Below are 21624 nucleotides of genomic sequence, written 5' to 3'. Positions count from 1 at the left end.
CCTGTCACCCGCCTGCCCCCCACAGGAGAACCGCGCTCACAACAACCGGGAGCGTGAGAGGACAGGAGGGGGTCCATCTGAACTGCGACCACTCACCATCCATGAGGAGAGGACCCTGGAACTTGCAGGTGGACCCGAGGACCAGGAGATTGCGGATGCAGAGGTCGGGGGCGCACCACCAAGTGAGACCCCCCACTTTCCCTCTTCCCCCATATTCACCTTCCCCCATATCCCCCCTTCCCCTATATTCCTGTCTGCGTGTCAAACCACGCATCCTGTATTGTGTATTGCAGGACCAAACGTCGATCCACCAAGGGACGATCGAAGAGGGTGACGGCCGGCTTGCGGCAGCTGCAGACGCAGGTGGAGGAATCCACCCGTGTGCAGGAGCAGGGAGTGGTGCCGGTCATGCGTGCCACCCAGGCCAAAACCACATGGGTGGCGTCCGTGGTGGAGGCAATGGGTGCGACGGTGTCAGACATGGGGTGCAGTATGCAAGGGCTGGGTCGTTCCGTGCGGGCGGCGTCCGTGGCCCAGGACGTGACTGCCCTCTCACAGGAAGCCATGAGCCAGAGCCAGCAGCAGATCGCAGAGGCTCTCAATGCCGTGGCCCAGTCCCAGCAGGCCATGGGCCAGTCTCTGCAGGCCATCGCTGAGGGCATCGGTGCCATTGCCCAGGTGCTGGCCGGCGTCGCCCAGACACAGACAGTGATGGCCAACTCTCTGAGCTCCATGGCTGCAAACTTGCAGGCCCTTGTTGATACCAGGGCGGGCCTCCTGGACTGGTAGCACCAGGTGTTGGGGGGGCGTTGGACGCTCGGTCCGTTCGCATCCCTGACCCATGTAGAGGCCCAGGGGCCATCGGGCACCCCAAGGGAGGAGGAGGTGCTGGGGCCCGTTCCGGGTCCCTCTGTAGGGGAGGCCCAGGAACACAGCGACACCTCGGACTCCCCCCTTACGTCCCAGGTGCATTTGGTGGGCAACAGGAAGGACAGGCTGGCAGCTCGCCATCCCAGTCGCCCGAGCCGCAGCCTGGCCCAAATAGGCCGGGCCGACCCAGGAAACGGCCATCAAAGGGGTCCCTAGTCACAGGGCAGGAATCACAGGAGTCCACCTCCAGTTCTGCTGTACTGTCTAGGGAACCACCTAGACGTAGTCAAAGGGCCCGTAAGGCCAACCAATTAGACACTGAGTAAGTTGGCACGCGTGCGGAGCACAGATTAGTTATAGGGGCTCGGGCACATGTATAAACTATTTGTTATTAAAATTACTTTCACACCGTCAGAAGCTGCCTTTGTGCTCTGTCCGATGCGTGCAGAGGTGCAGTGTGAGGTGAGCACCAGTGGGTGTGTGAGGGGTGATAGAACTTACGCCTCAGGTGAGTGTGCCCCCCCCCCGGGCAGACGACCGGACCGTGCGATGCAGTGTCACGGCCGCATGCAGGGACGGTCCAGGTGGAGGGTGGTACTGTAGCCATGGGTCAGACATTGTCCAACGATGTAGAGCCGAGAGCTCATCGCAGAGCGGGTTGTCATCATCCTCCATGGCCTGCAATAGACACGCTTCCAACGGAGACCCTGTGAGCCTGGCCCATTGCGCCACAGGTGGATGTGCAATGGAGGGGTGGTGTGTATGCCGGTGGGGTGAGGGTGGTTGGTGGTGGGTGGGTGGGGTGAGGGTTGCCGGCTGGTGGGTGGGATGAGGGTGGTCGGCTGGTGCCGTAGTGTGCAGTCTGTGCCCATACTCGGCGATTCCCACGCCCCCCGGGCGGCTATCAGCCGGTAACGGTGGGCAGCCTCCCGTCCATGTCCAGCCCCCTGACCATTGCCCCCATCCTCCTCATCTGGGCACGTCTGCACCTCATCTTGCTGCTCCTCCCCTTCCCTCTACTCTGCCTGAAGCACGTCGCCCTTCTGCTGGGCTATGTTGTGCAGGACGCAGCAGACCACAACAATGCGACCGACCCTATCTGACGGGTACTTCAGGGCCTCTCCAGAGAGGTCCAGGTACCTGAAGCGCATCTTTCGCAGCCCAAAGCACCTCTCTATTATACCCCTTGTTGCTGCATGGGCATCATTGCAGCGGTTCTCCGCGTCAGTCTGTGGCCTCATCAACCACGACCGCAACGGATAACCCCTGTCGCTCAGCAACCAGCCCCTCAGCCGGGTGGGGCGTCCCTCGGCAATGGTGAGGATGAAAGATCACGCCAATACGAATGAGTCATGTACACTGCCCGGGTACCGGGTGGTCACAGACCAACTGAAAGTTCATGGAATAGGTCCCCTTCCTATTCGTGAACACGGCCCTGTTATCTGCAGGTGGCCGCCCAGCGATGTGCATCCCATCGATCGCTCCCTGGACCGTGGGCATCCTGGCTGCTGCAGCAAAGCCTGCTGCCCGGGCATCCTGGCTGGCCCGGTCCAAAGGGAACTGGATGTAGTGGTCCGCAATGGCATATAGGGCATTTTGTCACTGCACAAATGCACCGCTGCACCGCTGCCTGAGAGATGCTGTGATGTGGAGATGCCGGCGTTGGACTGGGGTGAGCACAGTAAGAAGTCTTACAACACCAGGTTAAAGTCCAACAGGTTTGTTTCAAACACGAGCTTTCGGAGCACGGCTCCTTCTTCAGGTGAACCTGAAGAAGGAGCCGTGCTCCGAAAGCTCGTGTTTAAAACAAACCTGTTGGACTTTAACCTGGTGTTGTAAGACTTCTTACTGAGAGATGCTGGACAGGTCAGCACCTGGAATGACCCCGTGGCATAAAAGTTCAGGGCCACTGTAACCTTGACGGTGAGGGGTGAGGATGCCCTACCCCAGTGCCACGTGGTGCCAGGTGTGCCATCAGGTGGCAGATATGGGCGTCAGTTTCCTGGCTCATCCGGAGTCTCCTCCTGCATGCACGGTCTGTGAGGTTCTGGTACGATGAGCGGGGCCGGTACACACGGACCTCAATCGGGCGTCTCCGTGGCACCACCACCACCTCCTCCTCGTCCTGTCGGGTGGGCGCCCTCAAGCCTGGGCGCCTGCCACCTGCGTCCCTGCAGTACACTCCTCTGCGGCAGCCTCCGCCGCCTCCCTGGCACACTCCTGCTACCCCAGGGCAACATGTAGAAGTGCGGCTCCCGCCACGGTGGTCAACATCGCTGGGTGATGACCAAACATAATGACCTGCACGGGGTGGGGGATAGGTGACATGTCATCATTGCCCGTACACCCCTCCCCCCGCAGCCAGGTACCATGGGCTGCATGATCGCGACTGTTAGAAGCTGGCGCCTGGCCAGGCGGACAACCTCCCCAAACTCACCCCTCCCCGGCACTCAACCTCGCCTCTCGGCACTCATCCTCACCTCCCCGGCACTCGCCCTCACCTCCCCTGCCCCCCCACTCCCTGGCACGCCCCTCCCCTCCCCAGTACTCGCCCTCCCTCCCCGGCACTCGCCCTCCCTCCCCGGCACTCGCCCTCACCTCCCCTGCCCCCCACTCCCCGGCAAGCGCCCTCCCATCCCTGGCACTCGCCCTCACCTCCCCTGCCCTCCCACTCCCCGGCAAGCGCCCTCCCATCCCTGGCACTCGACCTCACTCCCTAGCACTCGCCCTCACCTCCAGGCCCCCCCATTTCCCGGCACGCGCCCTCCCATCCCTGGCACTCGACCTCCCTCCCCGGCACTCGATCTCACTCCCTAGCACTCACCCTCACCTCCCTGTCCCCCCCTCCCCGGCACTCGACCTCACCTCCCCAGCCCTCCCCCCCCCTCCCCCTCCCTCCCCGGCATGCGCCTTCACCTCCCTGGCACGCGCCCTCCCCTCCCTGGCACTGGACCTACCTCCCCGGCACTCGACCTGCCCGGACCCCCCACACCCCCCTCCCCGGCACTCGCCCCCCCCTCTCCACCTCCATCCGGCGATTCTCCGACCCGGCAGGTGGTCGGAGAATCCCGCCCAGTGTTGCTACTTTCAAAAATCTATTAGAAGTATTTGAGGAGGTTACAAGAAAGTTAGACAAAGGAGAGCCTGTGGACGTGATCTATTTAGATTTCCAGAAGGCCTTTGACAAGGATCCATATAGGAGGCTGTTAAATAAGTTGAGAGCCCATGGTGTTACGGGTAAGATACTGGATGGATAGAGGATTGGCTGACTGGCAAAAGGTAGATAATGGGGATAAAGGTGTCCTTTTCAGGCTGGCAGCCGGTGACTAGTGGTGTCCCTCAGGGGTCGGTGTTGGGACCACAACTTTTCACAATGCACGTTAACAATCTGGAAGAAGGCGGCATGGTGGCACAGTAGTTAGCATTGCTGCCTACGGCGCCGAGGACCCGGGTTTGAATCCCGGCCCTGGGTCACTGTCTGTGAGGAGTTTGCACATTCTCCCCGTGTCTGCGTGGGTTTCACCCCCACAACCCAAAGATGTGCGGGTTAGGTGGATTGGCCACGTTAAATTGCCCCTTAATTGGAAAAAATGAATTGGATATTCTAAATTTGTTTTTTAAAAACAATCTGGAAGAAGGAACTGAGGGTACTGGTGCTAAGTTTGCAGATGATACAAAGATATGCAGAGGGACAGTTAATATTGAGGAAGGAGGGAGGCTGCAGAAGGACTTGGACAGGCTAGGAGAGAGGGCAAAGAAGTGACAGATGGAATACAATGTGCAAAAGTGTGAGGTTATGCATTTTAGAAGGAAGAATGGAGGCAAAGACTATTTTCTAAATGGGGAAATGCTTAGGAAATCAGAAGCACAAAGGGACTTAGAAGTCCTAGTTCAAGATTCTCTTAAGGTTAACGAGCAGGTTCAATCAGCAGTTAGGAAAGCAAATACAATGTTAGCATTCATGTTGAGAGGGCAGAGATGTATAAGGCTTTGGTGAGTACCCATTTGGAGTATTGAGAGCAGTTTTGAACCCCGTATCGAAGGAAGGATGTGCTGGCCGTGGAAAGGGTCCAGAGGAGGTTCACAAGAATGATCCCTGAAATGAAGAGCTTATAGTATGAGGAACGGTTGAGGACTCTGCGTCTGTACTTGTTGGAGTTTAGAAGGATGAAGCGGATCTTATAGAAACTTACAGGATATTGCAAGGTTGGATAGAGTAGGTGTGGAGAGGATATTTCCAACAGAAGGAAAAACTAGAACCAGAGGGCACAGCCTCAAACTGAAGGGACGATCCTTTAAAACAGAGATGAGGAGGAGGAGGAATTTCTTCAGCCAGAGAGTGGCGAATCTGTGGAACTCTTTGCTGCAGAAGGCTGTGGAGGCCAAACAACTGAGTGTCTTTAAGACAGAGATAGATAGGTCCTTGATTAATAAGGGATTGGGGGTTACAGGGAGAAGGCAGGAGAATTGGGGTGAGAAAAATATCAGCCACGATTGAATGGCGGAGCTGGTTCAATGGGCCATGTGGCCTAATTCTGTTCCTATGTCTTATTCTGAATGACAGCAGTCTGAGCAAACTGGCCTCACGATAGCTGGAAGAAGTACAATGAATTTCAACACCACAGATGTCTGTAGTCACTGGATTCAGTATGACTAATGAAGTGCAAAGCTTGCTGATCAGGATCACTAAAGCTCCATGTGGCGCTAACAATTGCACACAAAAGACTCGATAAGGTACAAGAGAGGCTTTATGACAGTGAGATGCTATTCCTCTGGCTGCAGCTGTAGAATGGCATCTCAGTGAAACTCATGCATATTTATACTGCTCCCTGGGGGCGGCGCTAGCCGGCAGGGGCTTACCAGCAAACTGTAATACAGGTACTGTCATACATCCCCTAATGCACGCACACTCATATATAGTGGTAGAGATCACAACACTCCATGAATAAATTACAATGATCGCTGGAATACAAACACCTACTCTGTCACTGGCATCAGTGCAAATGCCATGCAAGCATCTGGCTTAAAGATCCTCAGTCACTCAGGCTCAAGGACTTTGATCTATTACCTTTAGAGCAATGGAGCCTTGGAGGTTTCTAAAATAAGTAAGTGTTGGATAGAATCCTTTTGATTGTTCTCGTTTAACCCATTATGGAGGGCCAGGGGACACAACAATGTAAAACTGGCAAAAGACTGGAGGTTGAGCAGTTCTCTTTCCCAGAAAATTATGAGCCCACTGGGCTGGTTGATCTCACTGGGCTAAATCACTAGCTTTTAAAGCAGGCCAGCAGCACGGTTCGATTCCCGTACCAGCCTCCTCGGACAGGCGCCGGAATGTGGCGACTAGGGGCTTTTCACAGTAACTTCATTGAAGCCTACTTGTGACAATAAGCGATTTTCATTTCATTTCATTTCATATTAAAAAAAAACATTTTACAGGATGTGGGCGTCGCTGGTTAAACCACTATATATTGCCCATTCCTAGTTTCCCTTCAGAAAGTGGTGGTGCGCTGCCTTCTTGAACCGCTGCAGTCCCTTAGGTGTAGGTACACCCAATGTGCTGTTGGGGAAGGAATTCCAGGATTTTGACCAAGCGACAGTGAAGGAAAAGCGATATATTTCCAAGTCAGGGTGGTGAGTGATCTGCGAACATCGCCATTTCTGACCATATGATGGAATAAGGTAATTGATGAAACAGCTGAAGATGCTTGGGCCTGAGAATATCCTTCAGATGTCCTGGAGCTGAGATGATTCTAGCCAGCACAACCATCTTCCTTTGTGCCAGGTATGACTCCACCCAGCGGAGAGTTTCCCATCGATTCCCATTGACCCCAGTTTTTCTAGGGCTCCATGATGCCATACACGGTCAATAGCTGTCTTGATGCCAATGGCAGTCCTTCTCACCTCACTTCTGGAGTGAAAACCTGCCACTACAAACCTAGCAGTGCCACCTGGGCACCCTGGCAGTGCCCCAAGTGCCATTCTGCCTGGTCCCCATTTGTGGGGAACAGTACTAAACGCGCCCAGCTGGCGTTACGTCAGCGAGGCCAGTAAATCCTGGGGGACAGTTAGATCTTGCGTGGGGATAGTTAATGAGCAGATCGTGCCATCTTGTGAGATTTGGTTAGATTTAGCGGGGCATAACATCCATCAGGAATCCTGAAAGAGGGATCTCATGGGAACTACAGGACGCATTCCATCCTGACTCCAGCGGGACACAGTCGGTAAATCGCACCCAGAATGTTGAAGTTTTATCTTAGTGAAGTACAAGTATTGTGTAGTTATGTTCAAATGGGTTTGGTCCGCAGTTCCTTTTGACTTTAACACAGTTAGTTAAATTTGCATGGTCACAGGGACAGTGTCAAAAACATAGGCCGCGATTTTCTCTGACATTGAGGAAGGCTGACATTGGGCGGGAAATGTGGCATTGAGGCCGCTAAGAGCAATGGCAGCTTTTTCCACCATATAGTGGGGGACTCTGAAGAGCAGGGAGGGATTTCACAATGTATCGCTGACAGGCCTCCTTTGATTCATCTGTCCGCCATCAACTCAGCAAATTGATGATCCAGGTGCCAATTTTTAAAGGCCAGCCCAGAGCACAGCGAGCACACCAGAAAACAATCTTCATGCAGGTGTACCCCTTGACCCCACTGTGGCATCAAGCTGGCAAACTCTGGCATCAGCATGGCATTACCTATGCAGGTCTCTCTCCCCCGAGCACTATACTCACCTCTGATCTCCCCTGGGAATACTGATCACCAGGTGCATGTCTTCTGAGACCAGTTGTGCTTTGCACCATGATTCCGACACCACGCCACCATGGACATATTATTTGACATGGGGCATGATTCCGGCATATGGGCTCAATAACACACTAATTTATTATAATGAGGTGCCCGACAATGAATGGCAGGAAACGAGGTCTGTCACCGACAGGGGAGGGATGATCGCTTCCTGTTTTTACACCAATGTGAAACATGACTTTGGCCATCTCACAATATATAATTTTGCTCTGATTGCAAAACTAGCCTGACATGAGCGGGAGCAGAAATCCCGGCCTTTGATTTTTCAAATGGGTGAGTTTCTTTGGAACCTCTGAAGACACTTGACTAACGCAAATAAATTCTATAATTAGCGAGAAAAAAAACACTGCATATGAAAGTCATTCATAACAGTTTGTGGACTATTTTATTTTCTATCACAAGAAGCTAGATAAACTTAATTACTGTCAATTTTTAAAAATTCTTTCAAGGGACGCAAGTGTTGTTGGTAAGGTCAGCATTTGTTGTCCATCCTCAATTTCCCTAGAGAAGGTGATGGTGATTGCTACGACATGTTAATGAAGACGTTTTCTGTTCATTTAGTAGGCACATTGCAAATTTTACCTGAAGGTGCAAGGAGTCAATGCTCACTTACAAGATTAATTTGAATATGGAAGCGCTTAATATCTTGAGAAAAAGTACAAAAAGTAACCCCAAAACATGATGTGTTATACATCGCAAGATTAACCCTCATTAGGACTTTGCTTTTTCTTATGCTGCCTCAATGAAAGAAAAGATACCATATCCAGTTGATGGATCTCAAAATGTGATTGACTACTGCCCTAATTTATGCTTGGCACCAAACAATTTAAATTTATATAGCGCCTATAACATCCATTATAAAACCAATGTATGACACTAAACCTCATGGGTGGGATTCTCCGCCCCGGCGTGCCACAATTCTGCTTCACCTCGCCTGCAGGATGCTCCGTCCTGCCGGCCAGTCAATGGGGTTTCCCATTGTGGGGCAGCCCACGCCGTCGAGAAACCCCCGGACTGCCGGCAAAATGGAGCATCCCGCCGGCGGAGAATCCCGCCCCATAAGGATATATTAGATGAGATAACCAAAACCTCGGTCAAAGAGATAAGTGACCAATTTGTTTCAAAGCAAATTAACAAACCAGGTAGACTTTATTTCACCATTTGAAAGGTTGCACCGGTTTCTGATTCAATGTAGATTGCATCATCAAACTAGTTGCTAAAGACATACATAATTATCTGAAGTAATGGAGTTGATTGTCCCAAATAAAACAAATGTTTTGACTTGAATATGGATGATCAAACAGAGTTTAAAATCCCTATAGCAGAACTTATTTTTAATGTATTTAACATATGCTCAGAAAACATTAGAAAAAGGCTCTTGGGAACATCTGGGAAGGAAGATCTTAGAGACTGTATTGGAGATGGTTCTAGATTTAGGAAGCAGTAGGATTATAGGCAGTGTTTAAATAATGCTATTGTAAAATATCTTTGGTTTACTTAAAACTTAATTTTACTTTCAACCAAATTATTTAAAAATCATTAAAATCTTACATCTGCTTGCATTTCCTGTCTCGAAAACATTACTGCTTGTTGTTATATTTTCATCACACTTTTTCCACTGTGAATTAATTTAACTTTATTTACAACAGACCTCCCCCACCCTACCACTACCCCGCACCATTCTGGTCTCAGTCTGAGTCCCATTTCAGTAAACCTGCAAATGCCCGATTTAGCCCCATTATAGGTTATTACTGTTTCCTTCTCGTTATGGTTCACTTATTTTCAAAGTATTACTGCCCTCTCTCCCACAACTAGCTCTACAACTCAGCCAAGACTCCTATCTAGACTAGCATTGTATTCAAAAGCTCCCCTGTGAGTATTATCCATATTCCTTGCCATTTCCTATACGTCATTAAATAATCTCATCGTAATTCACTGAATTCATTAAATTATCTGTGCTTCAATGAATGGAATCCAGCAAATTCTTTATGTCTGGCTGAGTGAATCAAATCCAATGAATTCATTACATTTTCTGAGTCTGAATGAACACCATTAAATAATCTCTTGGTAAATCAATCCAATTAATCAAAATCATTTAAATTTTCTATGACTGGAATGCAGAAAATTCATTAAATTATTTTTAAAAAGCAAACATTAAAGACAGTGAAAATCTGAAGCAAAATCAGAAAAGGCTACAAGCATACAAGAGGTCAGTCAGCGTCTGGAAAGAGAACAGACAAGCAAGTATGATCCCTTCATCAGAACAGGGGATCTGTAACTAAAGCATTCAGTTCCCTGTTCTCCTCATATATTTTGACAGGCATGCTGAGTGTTCCAGCATTTTCAGTTTTTACTTTATTAAGTTATATCTGGTTGAGTGAATCAAGTGCAATAAATATATTAGATAATCCATTCCTCAGCTAGTTAAACCCAGAAAACTCAATAAATCATATATAAGACATGAATGAGATACACCTGACTTTGTTAAATGATGTCTGAGTGAGTCAAATCCCATAAATGTTTTATAATTCTTATTATTGGAGATAATAAAATTATTACATGATGTCTCATTTCGTGAATGTAATCATTTAATTCATTAAATAGGCTACAACACAATCCAACAATTAATTAACATCTGCCTGAATCAATGCAATCCATCAACTTCATTAACTAATCTTTGGTTCTGTGAAATCCAGAATGACATAGAGGTAAAATTCAGTAGGGATACAAAACCAGCTGAAGGAAATTGGCTCACAATTTACACTAAATTTTAGTTTTTAGTGCCCCATATTGCGCACCTAATATTTCTCAGGATGTGCAGTGTACAATGGAATCTTTACCTGTTTTGGCTGACCTCCTTTGGAAATAATTTCCAATAAATCCATTGCAGAAACAAAGTAGAATCTTGGAAATGTGAGTCGTTTAGTCTCAAGGTATTCAGCTAAAGCTTTCTCACAGCACATCAGTCTGTAAAAAAGATTGAGAACTTTACAATTCTGTTATCACATTTCTAAAAGTATAAAATGATTCTTTTCAGCAGATGAGACATTGTAATTATAAAGTGCAACATTTGATGCCACTACATGTAAAAATAAGTTCAATTAAACAATACTAAAATTAAACAACTTCATTATCCCAAACAAAAACAATTAAAAAAAACAATTTAAAAAATCTAGATCATGATACCATACTTAAATTAGCTACTTTCTGCCTGAGGCTGACTCCATGCTCACGTCTGAGATCAGCATGACATGAACTGAAGACTAAAATCACTCTCCATTGGCCCTTTATCACGGAACTGCTATAGAAGTCATGTCAAAATTCTGGAATGTTTCCACCAAAGACACCCGAGGTCCATCATGTGAATTTGACAGCAGGACAAAATCACAAAAAGCAAGGGGTGCGATTCTCTGCCCTTCTTGCGCTCTCACTCGAGCGGAACGAGGCCGGTGAATAGCGGGAGAGGCTGAAAACGAGAACCCTGCCAAGCGTCAGTTTGCAATGCAAAATTGGGATCTCATCATAGCGCGGCGGGAAACAAATTATTACCACTTAAACCCTATTTGCAGACAATTAATGGGAGCCACCCCTTATCCAACGGCATCCCGTGATTCATCGGTCTCCCCAGAAAGTGGTCACACTGGCGGCAATTAGTACACTTTTTTAAAAACGTGAACCTGGTGGAAGGGCTTCTGTGGGGAGCCAAGGAGGCGAGTAGCCATCTTTGCTCACAGGCAAAGAGCCCAGGCACGTTGGGCTTGCCACCCCAATGCCCAGCGCGGGGTGGGGTCCCTGAGCTGGGGAGGAAGGGATGCTCCGCTGAGGTGGGCCGCTATGGGAGGATGGGGGTGAGGTGCTGTGGGGGGCAACCGGAGGGCAACCGCGTGCGCCACCACCATGCAACCCCTGGATCGTGAGAATCTTTTTTTTAATTGAGAGTATCCAATGATTTTTTTTTCCAATTAAGGGGCAATTAAGCATGGCCAATTCACCTACCCTGCACATCTTTTTGGGTTTTGTGAGGGCGAGACCCATGCAGACACAGGAAGAATGCGCAAACACCACATGGACACTGACCCAGGGCCGGGATCGAACCTGGTCCTCTGTGCCGTGAAGCAGCAGTGCGAATGGATCGTGTGTCCATTCTGGGCAACCATTGTCCCTGCCCATCTGCCTCACCCACCATCCATAACCCCCACCGACTGCCGAGGCCTCTGGTTGTGCGGCTGAAGGCTTTTGGTAATCGTGGTTAAGTGAGCACTTCACACAACTCAATTGAATTCCTCTGGGTGGGCGGGCCATGTAGCATGTCAGATTCATTGCCTAGCATCCCAATCAGACCGTGATGCCTGGACATTGTGTCTGAACACTGCGGGAGGCAACACCACGGACGCAGCAGCTAACATCCATACACCCAGGATATGGGGCACCACTCCGGGGACATGTCCACGGCCGGAGGGTGAGTGAGTGCCACGGGGAGGTGACCAGCAACCGGTCCAGGTGGCGTTATGAGCGGTTGTCCAGGGTACAGGGTCTGGGTCCCGTGAGGAGGGCCCACTGCTGCCACGAGTGTATGGGCAGGGTGTTTCGGGATGGGGGTGGGGTGGGGCTCGGGGGGGTAACAATGGGGGAATGAAGGGTTCCGGGGTGGGAGCCACCATTGTTTGTCAGTGTAATAATAATAATCTTTATTATTGTCACAAGTAGGCTTACATTAACACTGCAATTAAGTTACTGTGAAAATCCCCTCATCGCCACATTCCGGCACCTGTTTGGGTACACAGAGGGAGAATTCCGAATGTTCAAATTACTGGGGAGGTTTGAGGAAAACATTTACACAGTGCGTGGTAATGACCGGAACTCAATGTTTACACTTAAAAGGGAAATTATATCCAGATTGTGATGAATAGAGTAACACTGTCAGAATTTGATATGAGATTTAGTCTGTTTTCTGTCTGCAAATCCTCTTTCAATGCACATTTGTGGAACCGAGAAAAAAGCCTCACCATCGCCATTACTCGCACTGCTCATGCCCAGTCTAACACCCTCTCCCAATGCCTTACAGATATTGAACGCTATGGCAGGGATTTTGGACCCTGCAGAATTTTCCCTAGTGGTGCTGCTGGTAACCGGGCAGCCAGACACCGGAGGCGGTGTCAGTAGATGTGCCAGTTGCGACCATGTGCCAGACCATGCCCCATACGTTGAGGACCCGGCCACCCATCAGGCTAGGGAAGGATCCAGAGGGGGAGTCCCGCGAAGGCCCAGGGTGTACCGGCATTGCTGGTCATTCGAACAGATGATGGACAGCTCGTGCCGCAGGAGGCTTCGCCTCAACAAGGAGACGGTGCGGAATCTGTGCCATATCCTCGTGGACCTGGTACCACTGGAGGAGGAGGACACCTGCTTCCGGTGGCCATCAAGGTCACCGCAGCCCTGAACCTTTTATGCCTCAGGATCATTCCAGGCTTGAGCGGGGACCTGTGTGGCATCTCACAGCCCACAGGTGCACCCGACCGGTCACGGATGCCCTGCTTTCCCGGGCAGAAAACTACATCAACTTTGACATGGACCACACCCAGCAAGGTGCCCGGGCAGCAGGTTTCTCCGCCATCACCGGGATGCCCCAGGTCCAGGGGTAGTGGATGGCACTCTCGTTGCCCTGCGCTCACCGGGCCATCTAGGACTGCTCTTCATTAGCAGAGGGGTTCCACTCCCTCAATATATAACTCTGGTGCGACTATCGCAAGAAGATCATGCTCGTGTGTGCATGCTTCAACAGCTACATCATGTGGCAGTCGGATAACCCACTGAGAGTGGAGCGCACATGCTCCTCAATCTATGCCATAGTCTGACACCTGCCTGTCTGCGGAGTGCTTTCTCATACCCATTACCTGCACACGGTGTGCCTGGGAAGGGAAGAATGCCTGGAGAGATGTGCCAAGGGTTCGTAAGTTGGTCTGGCACATGGTCGGCCTCTTAGAGGACCACCCGAAGATGAGCATCTGGCTCTAGGGGGATTAGGGGTACCCGCTGAGGACCTGGCTAATGTTGCCGGTATGGAGGCTGGAGCCCGAAGCAGAGACCCAGTACAACAAGGCCCATGTGGCCACCTGGGTTGTGTTTGAGCAGTGCATCGGACTCCTCAAGATGCAGTTCCGATGCCTCAACTGCTGTGGTGGTGCACTCCAGTACACCCTCCACTTTATGGTGGTCTGCTGTGTCCTCTACAACCTCGCACAGCAGCGGGGCAACGAAATGGAGGTTGGTGATGGGGAACATGTGGCCACCACAAAGGAGGAAGATAATGCGGTGGTGCCAGACCAGCAGGGCCTGCATACTCACCTGATTCACTTAGGACGTGGCCTGGTCCATCATCGCTACCTTACCCACCCCCATCTTCCACCCGCCCAGGGTATGTGTTATATCACTCCAGGGTGCTGGGATTGTGTTGCCACTGTCAGTGGGTCACCGTCGAGGGCAGGGGATGATGATAACCCACCGAGAGTGGAGCGCACATGCTCCTCAATCTATGCCATAGTCTGACCCCTACCTGTCTGCGGAGTGCTTTCTCACACCCATCATCTGCACACGGTGTGCCTGGGAAGGAGGGATGCCTGGAGAGATGTCGGAAGTTGGCTCGCATTGCGTAAGTGACAGGAGCGTCATACTAGTTGTGTACAAGGGTGTTTATTGTGTTTTACAATTCCCCACTCTCCCGATGATGCCACATCCTCCCCTAACCCACCTCCCCCTCACCCCTACCTATGCCCCCCCTCACTCAGTGATCCTTGATATGCTTGGCCTTCCTAGCTCTACCGCCACGTCTAGATGTGTTCCCAGGATGCACATCAGAGGTGGAGGCAGCCAGCTGCTTAACTCGTCCCGTGGCCTTCGATGCCCCTGGCAGATGAAAGTTTTGGGAAAGTTCACAAATTCAGCCGGTCGCGTGCCCTGATCCTCCGTTGTGAGCACCGCAGTCCCGGTGGCAATTCAGGCGCGGGCTCGGTCGCCAGTGACTCCGGGAGCGTGTAGACCTCATCTTCATCCCCAAGTGGCAACAAGGGGAGGACGGATCGTCCTGAAGCGGGGGCTGTGGTGAGGCGAGCTGGGGGGAGGAAGGGTGGCGCCGGGGCAGATGGGGGGGGACCAGCTGGTGCCAGGTCCCTGAGGGAGACTGTGTCTTGGCGACCGTCGGGGTACACTACGCAGGCGTACTACGGGTTGGCATGGAGTAGGTGCACCCTCTCTGCCAACGGGTCCGCCTTGTGGAGCCGCACGTGCTTGCGGAGGAGAACGGGTCCTAGAGCTGCCAGCAATGTTGGGAGCGAAGCCCCGGAGGTGGACTTCCTGGGGAAGGCAAGGAGATGTTCATGGGGGGTTGCATTAGTCACAGTGCAAAGTAGCGATCGGATGGAGTGAAGGGCGTCGGGGAGGACCTCCTGCCAGCGGGAGAAGGGAGAATTTTGGACCGTAGGGCCAGCTGGACGGCCTTCCAGACCGACCCATTCTCCTGCTCCACCTGCCCGTTTTCCCGGGGGTTGTGGCTGGTCGTCCAGCTCGAGGCAATGCCCTTGCTGAGCAGGTACTGTGGATTCAGGGGCGGGAAAACCAAACAGAGCGAAGATGGTGTTGAGTGCTTTGATGACGGTGGCAGACGTCATATCAGGGCATGGGACTTAGAAGGGGAATCTGGAGTATTCGTCGACCGTGTTAAGGAAGTACGTGTTTCGGTCGGTGGAGGGGAGGGGCCCTTTGAAGTCCACGCTGAGATGCGCGCGGTCTGGCCGGTAGAAGTGAAGTTTGCACTCCACGCAGACCTGGCAGTCTCTGGTGATAGCCCTGACCTCCTCAATGGAGTAGGGCAGATTGCGGGCCTTTCTGAAGTGAAAGAACCGGGTGACCCCTGGGTGACAGAGAGCGTCGTGTAGGGTCCGGAGTCGGTCCACTTGTGCGCTGGCACATGTACCTCAGGATAGGACATCGGGGGGCTCATTGAGCTTACCGGGGCGATACAAAATCTCGTAATTGTAGGTGGAGAACTCGATCCTCCACCTCAAGATTTTATCATTTTTGATCTTTCCCCGCTGTGTGTTTGCTGCTGCCACGACCCCGAACGTCTATCTCTGATCTAAAAAGTCAAGGAAAGGTTGCCACCGCCTGGCGAATCCCTGTACCGACCCTCTCAGGGCAAATTTGATCCTTTCTAGCTGAATATAGCTAGCCATATCGTTAATCCAAGTTTCAACGCTTGGAGGCCTCGCGTCCTTCCATTGAATTAATATCCTTCGTCGAGCCACTAGGGACGCAAAGGCCAGTATTCCGGCCTCCCTAGCCTCCTGTACCCCCGGTTCTACCCCGACCCCAAAGATCGCAAGCCCCCATCCTGGTTTGACCCTGGACCCCACCACCTTCGACACTGTCCTTGCCACCCCCTTCCAGAACCCTTCCAGCACCGGACATGCCCAGAACATATGCACATGGTTCGCTGGGCTTCCCAGACATCTGACACACCTGTCCTCACCCCCAAAGAACCGGCTCATCCTTGTCCCCGTCATGTGAGCTCTATGCAGCACCTTAAATTGAATGAGGCTCAGTCTCGCACACGAGGAGGAAGAGTTGACCTTCTCCAGTGCATCCGCCCACGTCCCGTCTTCTATCTGCTCTCCCAGCTCCCCTTCCCACTTGGCTTTCAGCTCCTCCCCTGATGCTGCTTCCGCCTCCTGCATTATCTTGTAGATGTCTGATATCTTCCCCCCTCCGACCCAGACCCCCGAGAGCACCCTATCACTCGCCCCCTTACTGGGGAGCAGGGGAAACCCCTCCACCTGCCGCCTAGCAAATGCCTTCACTTGTAAATATCTGAACATGTTTCCCGGGGGGAGCTCAAACTTCTCCTCCAGCCCTCCCAGGCTCGCAAACCTCCCCTCTATAAACAGGTCCTTCAGCTGCCGTATGCCCACCCTGTACCAGCTCTGAAATCCCCCGTCGATGTTCCCCGGGATGAATCTATGGTTCCCTCTTATTGGCGCCGCCAACAGACCTCCCATTTCCCCCCTATGTCGCCTCCACTGCCCCCATATCTTGAGGGTGGCCGCCACCACCGGGCTCGTGGTGTACCTCGTGGGGGGGAGCGGCCATGGTGCCGTTACTAGGGCCCCCAGGCTTGTGTTGCCACAGGACGCCCTCTCCATTCGTTTCCAAGCTGCCCCCTCCCCTTCCATCATCCACTTGCGCACCATTGACACATTTGCCGCCCAGTAGTACCCCGAGAGATTGGGCAGTGCCAGCCCTCCACTGTCCCTACTCCGCTCCAAAAAGACCCTCCTCACCCTTGGGGTGCCATGCGCCCACACGTAGCTCATGATGCTACTCGTCACCTTTTTGAAGAAGGCCCTAGGGAGGAAGATGGGCAAGCACTGAAATAAAAACAAGAACCTTGGGAGGACCGTCATTTTGATTGACTGCACCCTCCCCGCCAGCGACAACGGTACCATGTCCCACCTCTTAAATTCCTCCTCCATCTGTTCCACCAGCCTGGAAAAGTTCAACTTGTGGAGGGTCCCCCAGTTCCTTGCCACCTGCACCCCTAAGTACCTAAAGCTCTTTCCTGCTCGCTTGAAGGGGAGTCTCCCAATACCCTCTCCCTGGTCCCCCGGGTGTATCACAAAAACCTCGCTTTTGCCCAAATTTAGTTTGTACCCCGAAAAGTCCCCAAACTCTGCTAATAGTTCCATTATCTCCGGCATTCCCCCTTCTGGGTCTGCCACGTACAGCAGTAGATCATCCGCATACAGCGATACTCGATGTTCCTCCCCTCCCCTAGTCAGTCCTCTCCACCCCCCTGAACCCCTCAGTGCCATCGCCAACGGTTCAATCGCCAGTGCGAAAAGTAGGGGGGATAGGGGACATCCCTGCCTGGTCCCTCGGTGGAGCCCGAAATACTCCGACCTCCTCCCGTTTGTCACTACACTCGCCGTCGGGGCCGAGTAGAGCAACTTCACCCACTTAATAAACCCTTCCCCAAACCCAAACCGTTCCAACGTCTCCCACAGGTACTCCCACTCCACCCTATCGAATGCCTTCTCCGCGTCCAGCGCTACCACTATCTCAGCCTCCCCCTCCACTGCCGGCATCATAATTACATTCAGCAATCTCCGCACGTTCGTGTTGAGCTGCCGCCCCTTCACGAACCCCGTCTGGTCCTCATGGATTACCCCTGGCACACAATCCTCTATTCTAGCTGCCAGGATCTTTGCCAGCAACTTGGCATCCACGTTCAGAAGCGAGATAGGCCTGTAGGACCCGCACTGCACGGGGTCTTTATCCCGCTTCAATATCAGGGAGATCAGAGCCTGCGACATTGTCGGGGGCAGAACCCCCCCCTCTCGCGCCTCATTAAAGGCTCGTACCAGTACCGGTCCCACCAAGTCCACATTTTTCTTATAGAATTCCACCGGGAACCCATCTGGCCCCGGCGCCTTCCCCGCTTGCATCTGACCTATTCCCTTGACTAGCTCCTCTAGCCCTATTGGCGCCCCCAGCCCTTCTACCAGCCCCTCCTGGACCCTTGGGAACCTCAATTTGTTTAGGAAGTCCTCCATTCCCCCTCTCCTCGTCGGCGGCTCAGACCGATACAACTCCTTGTAAAAATCCCTGAAGACCCCGTTCACTTCTTGCCCTTCTGCACTACCTTCCCGCCCCTCTCCTTCACTCCCCCAATCTCCCTAGCCGCATCTCGTTTGCGAAGCTGGTGTGCCAGCATCCTGCTCGCCTTTTCCCCATACTCATAGACCGCGCCCTGTGCCCTTCTCCACTGCGTCTCTGCCTTCCTGGTGGTCAGCAGGTCGAACTTGACCTGCAGGCTGCGCCGTTCTCCCAGCAGCCCCTCCTCTGGTGCCTCCGCATATCTCCTATCCACTTCCAATAGCTCCCCCACCAGCCTCTCCCTCTCCTGCCTCTCCTTTCTTTCTCTGTGCGCCCTTATGGAGATCAGCTCTCCCCTGATCACTGCCTTCAGGGCCTCCCAGACCATCCCCACCTGCACCTCACCCGTGTCATTCAAGTCCAGATAGCTCTCAATGCTCTTCCGGACCCTTTTACACACCTCGTCGTCCGCTAACAGCCCCACATCCAGCCGCCACAGCGGGCGCTGGTCCCGCGCCTCCCCCATTTCCACATCCACCCAATGCGGTGCATGATCAGAGATCGCAATGGCCGAGTACTCAGCTTCCCGTACCCTCGGGATCAGCCCCCTGCTCAACACGAAGAAATCGATTCTGGAGTACACTCTATGGACGTGGGAGAAAAAGGAATACTCCCTCGCCCTCGGCCTACCAAACCTCCATGGGTCTACTCCTCCCATCTGCTCCATGTACCCCCTCAGCACTTCTGCCGCTGCCGGCCTCCTATTGGTCCTTGAGCTCGATCTGTCTAGCCCGGGGTCCAGCACTGTGTTGAAGTCCCCCCCCATGATCAAGCCCCCTGCCTCCAGTCCCGGAATGAGGCCCAATAGGCGCCTCATAAAACCCGCGTCATCCCAGTTCGGGGCATATACGTTGACCATCACCACTTTCTCCCCCTGCAGCTTACCCTTCACCATCACATACCTACCCTCCTTATCCGCCACCACCTCCTCCGCCACGAACGACACCCTCTTTCCCACCAGAATCGCCACCCCCCGGTTCTTTGCGTCCAATCCAGAGTGGAACACCTGTCCCACCCACCCCCTTCTCAGGCGAACCTGGTCCACTACCTTCAAATGGGTCTCCTGTAACATTGCTACATCAGCCTTCAGTCCCTTCAGGTGTGAGAATACCCTTGATCTCTTGACCGGCCCATTCAGCCCCCTCACGTTCCAAGTGATCAGCCGGGTCGCGGGACGACCCGCCCCCTTCCCCTGCCGATTAGCCATGTCCTGTTCCCTGCTCGCCCCGGGTCGACCCTCCCCTTCTGACCCGCTCCCCATGGCGATGTCCCCCTCCCCCCACCTCTCCAGTCCTCCACTTCCCGTTTCTGGTCTTTTCAGCAGCAACCCGGTGTCCCTCCCTAACCCCCCTCCCCCCCCCCCCAGGCTAGGACCCCTCCTAGCCGCGATGTACCCTCCATCGTACTCCCGTAAGTCAGCTGGTTCACGCTGACCCGGCTGCTCCTGCCACACTCCGACTCCCCCCGGCTCGGGGGGGGGGCCTCCCCCCCCCTTGCCACTCCTCCCTGGCCCCGCTCCAGCGCGGGAAAGGTCGCCATTGCTAGCCACGCCCCGCACTCCTCCCCTCCCCCCTCCTCTGCCCCGCGCGCGGGAAAACAGAGGAAAGCCCGCGCTTTCGCCCTGCCACACCCCACCCCGCCATCTTCAGTTCCACCCCCGTCCCCGTCCATGCCTGTAAAAGAACCCCCCCTAGGGGCCCATATCCCCGATCTGCTCTCCCCCCCGTCCCACCTCCCCAACTTAACATTATAAATAACAGATAAATAACAAATAACAATGTACTTAACAGTCGCCCTCTACCAAACAGCATAAATAACCATAAATAACCATGAATAACCACAATAACAATAACTAAGGGAAGTTGGCAAAGGGGGAAAAAACATCAGAAGAAAAACCACAGCAAGAGTTCAAAATCCAAACAAAGAATTCAGCTGAAAGTACCCGAGCGGCTACGGCCGCCAAGTATCCCCTGGGTCTAATTTGAGTCCAGTTTCTCTTCCTGTACAAAGGCCCACGCCTCCTCTGGGGACTCAAAATAGTGGTGTTGGTTCCTGTAGGTGACCCACAAGCGCGCTGGCTGCAGCATTCCGAACCTGATCCGTTTTGCATGTAGCACCGCCTTCGTCCGGTTGTACCGGGCCCGCCGCTTTGCCACCTCCGCACTCCAGTCCTGGTAGACCCTCACCGTCGAATTCTCCCACTTGCTGCTCCTTTCCCTCTTGGCCCACTCCAGCACTCTCTCACGGTCGCTGAGTCGCTGGAACCGCACCAGCACCGCCCTCGGGGGCTCATTTGCTCTTGGCCTCCTAGCCATGACCCTGTAGGCCTCTTCCAGCTCCAGGGGCGAAGGGACGGCCCCTGCCCCCATCAGGGAGCTCAGCATTTCTGCTACATATCCCGGGAGGTCTGACCCCTCCAGGCCTTCTGCCAGGCCCAAGATCCTCAGGTTCTTCCGCCTCATTCGGGTATCCAGCTCCTCAAAACGGCTCTGCCATTTCAGGTGGAGTGCCTCGTGCACCTCTACCTTTCCCACGAGGACCGTGGCCTCCTCCTCCCTCACAGTCATCTCCTGTTGCAGCTCCCGAATCGACGCCTCTTGGGTCGCCTGGGCTCCCATCAGCCTGGTGGTCGTCGCATTCATTGACTCCAAGAGCTCCATTTTCAGCTCCGTAAAGAAGCGCAGGAGAGCGGCCTGCTGCTCCTCCGCCCATTTCCTCCATTCCTCGGGTGCGCCACCGGCCGCCATTTTGGTCTTCTTCCCCCGCTTTTTTTTGGGAGCTGCTGTTGCTTTCTTTACCACCCCACTCCGGGTACCGACCATAAAGTTGGTCTGGTTCTCTTCAGGGAGCCTTCCCCCACTGGGATTTGTCCTTACAGCGCCGTTGGGGCCCTCCAATCGGCCCGAAAACACATTTGTAGCAGGAGCAGCCAAACGTGCGACTTAGCTGGTCATAGCCGCAACCGGAAGTCCATCCGCTGTGTGTTATTGAACATGAAGGCAACCGACCGTTGGTCAGTGAGGAGAGTGAATCTCCTACCAGCCAGGTAAGGCCTCCAATGCCGCACAGCTTCTAGGATGGCTTGGACCTCCTTCTCGACGAAGGAGTTCCAAATTTCGGAGGCATGGAGGGTGCGTGAAAAGAATGCCACGTGCCTGCCTGTCTGGTTGAGAGTGGTGGCCAGAGCGACGTCTGATGCATCGCTCTCAACTTGGAAGGGGAGCGTCTCGTCGACCGCGTGCAT

At 53.1% G+C, this 21624-nt stretch overlaps 1 protein-coding gene across 1 annotated transcript in view; it reads right to left on the bottom strand.

Moving 5' to 3' along the window:
* LOC119962304 (dynein heavy chain 11, axonemal-like) overlaps positions 1-21624 on the bottom strand; it is a 690045-nt gene that overhangs the window by 586562 nt on the left and 81859 nt on the right. Inside the window, exon 12 of the mRNA XM_038790290.1 lies at positions 10514-10640. Within this exon, the coding sequence (XP_038646218.1) occupies positions 10514-10640 (127 nt within the window). The remainder of the gene's footprint in view (positions 1-10513; positions 10641-21624) is intronic.

Source organism: Scyliorhinus canicula, chromosome 2 (assembly GCF_902713615.1).
Source record: "Scyliorhinus canicula chromosome 2, sScyCan1.1, whole genome shotgun sequence".
Taxonomy (NCBI): Eukaryota; Metazoa; Chordata; class Chondrichthyes; order Carcharhiniformes; family Scyliorhinidae; genus Scyliorhinus; species Scyliorhinus canicula.
Note: the sequence above shows the minus strand (reverse complement) of the source record. Positions and strands in the feature narration are given on the sequence as shown.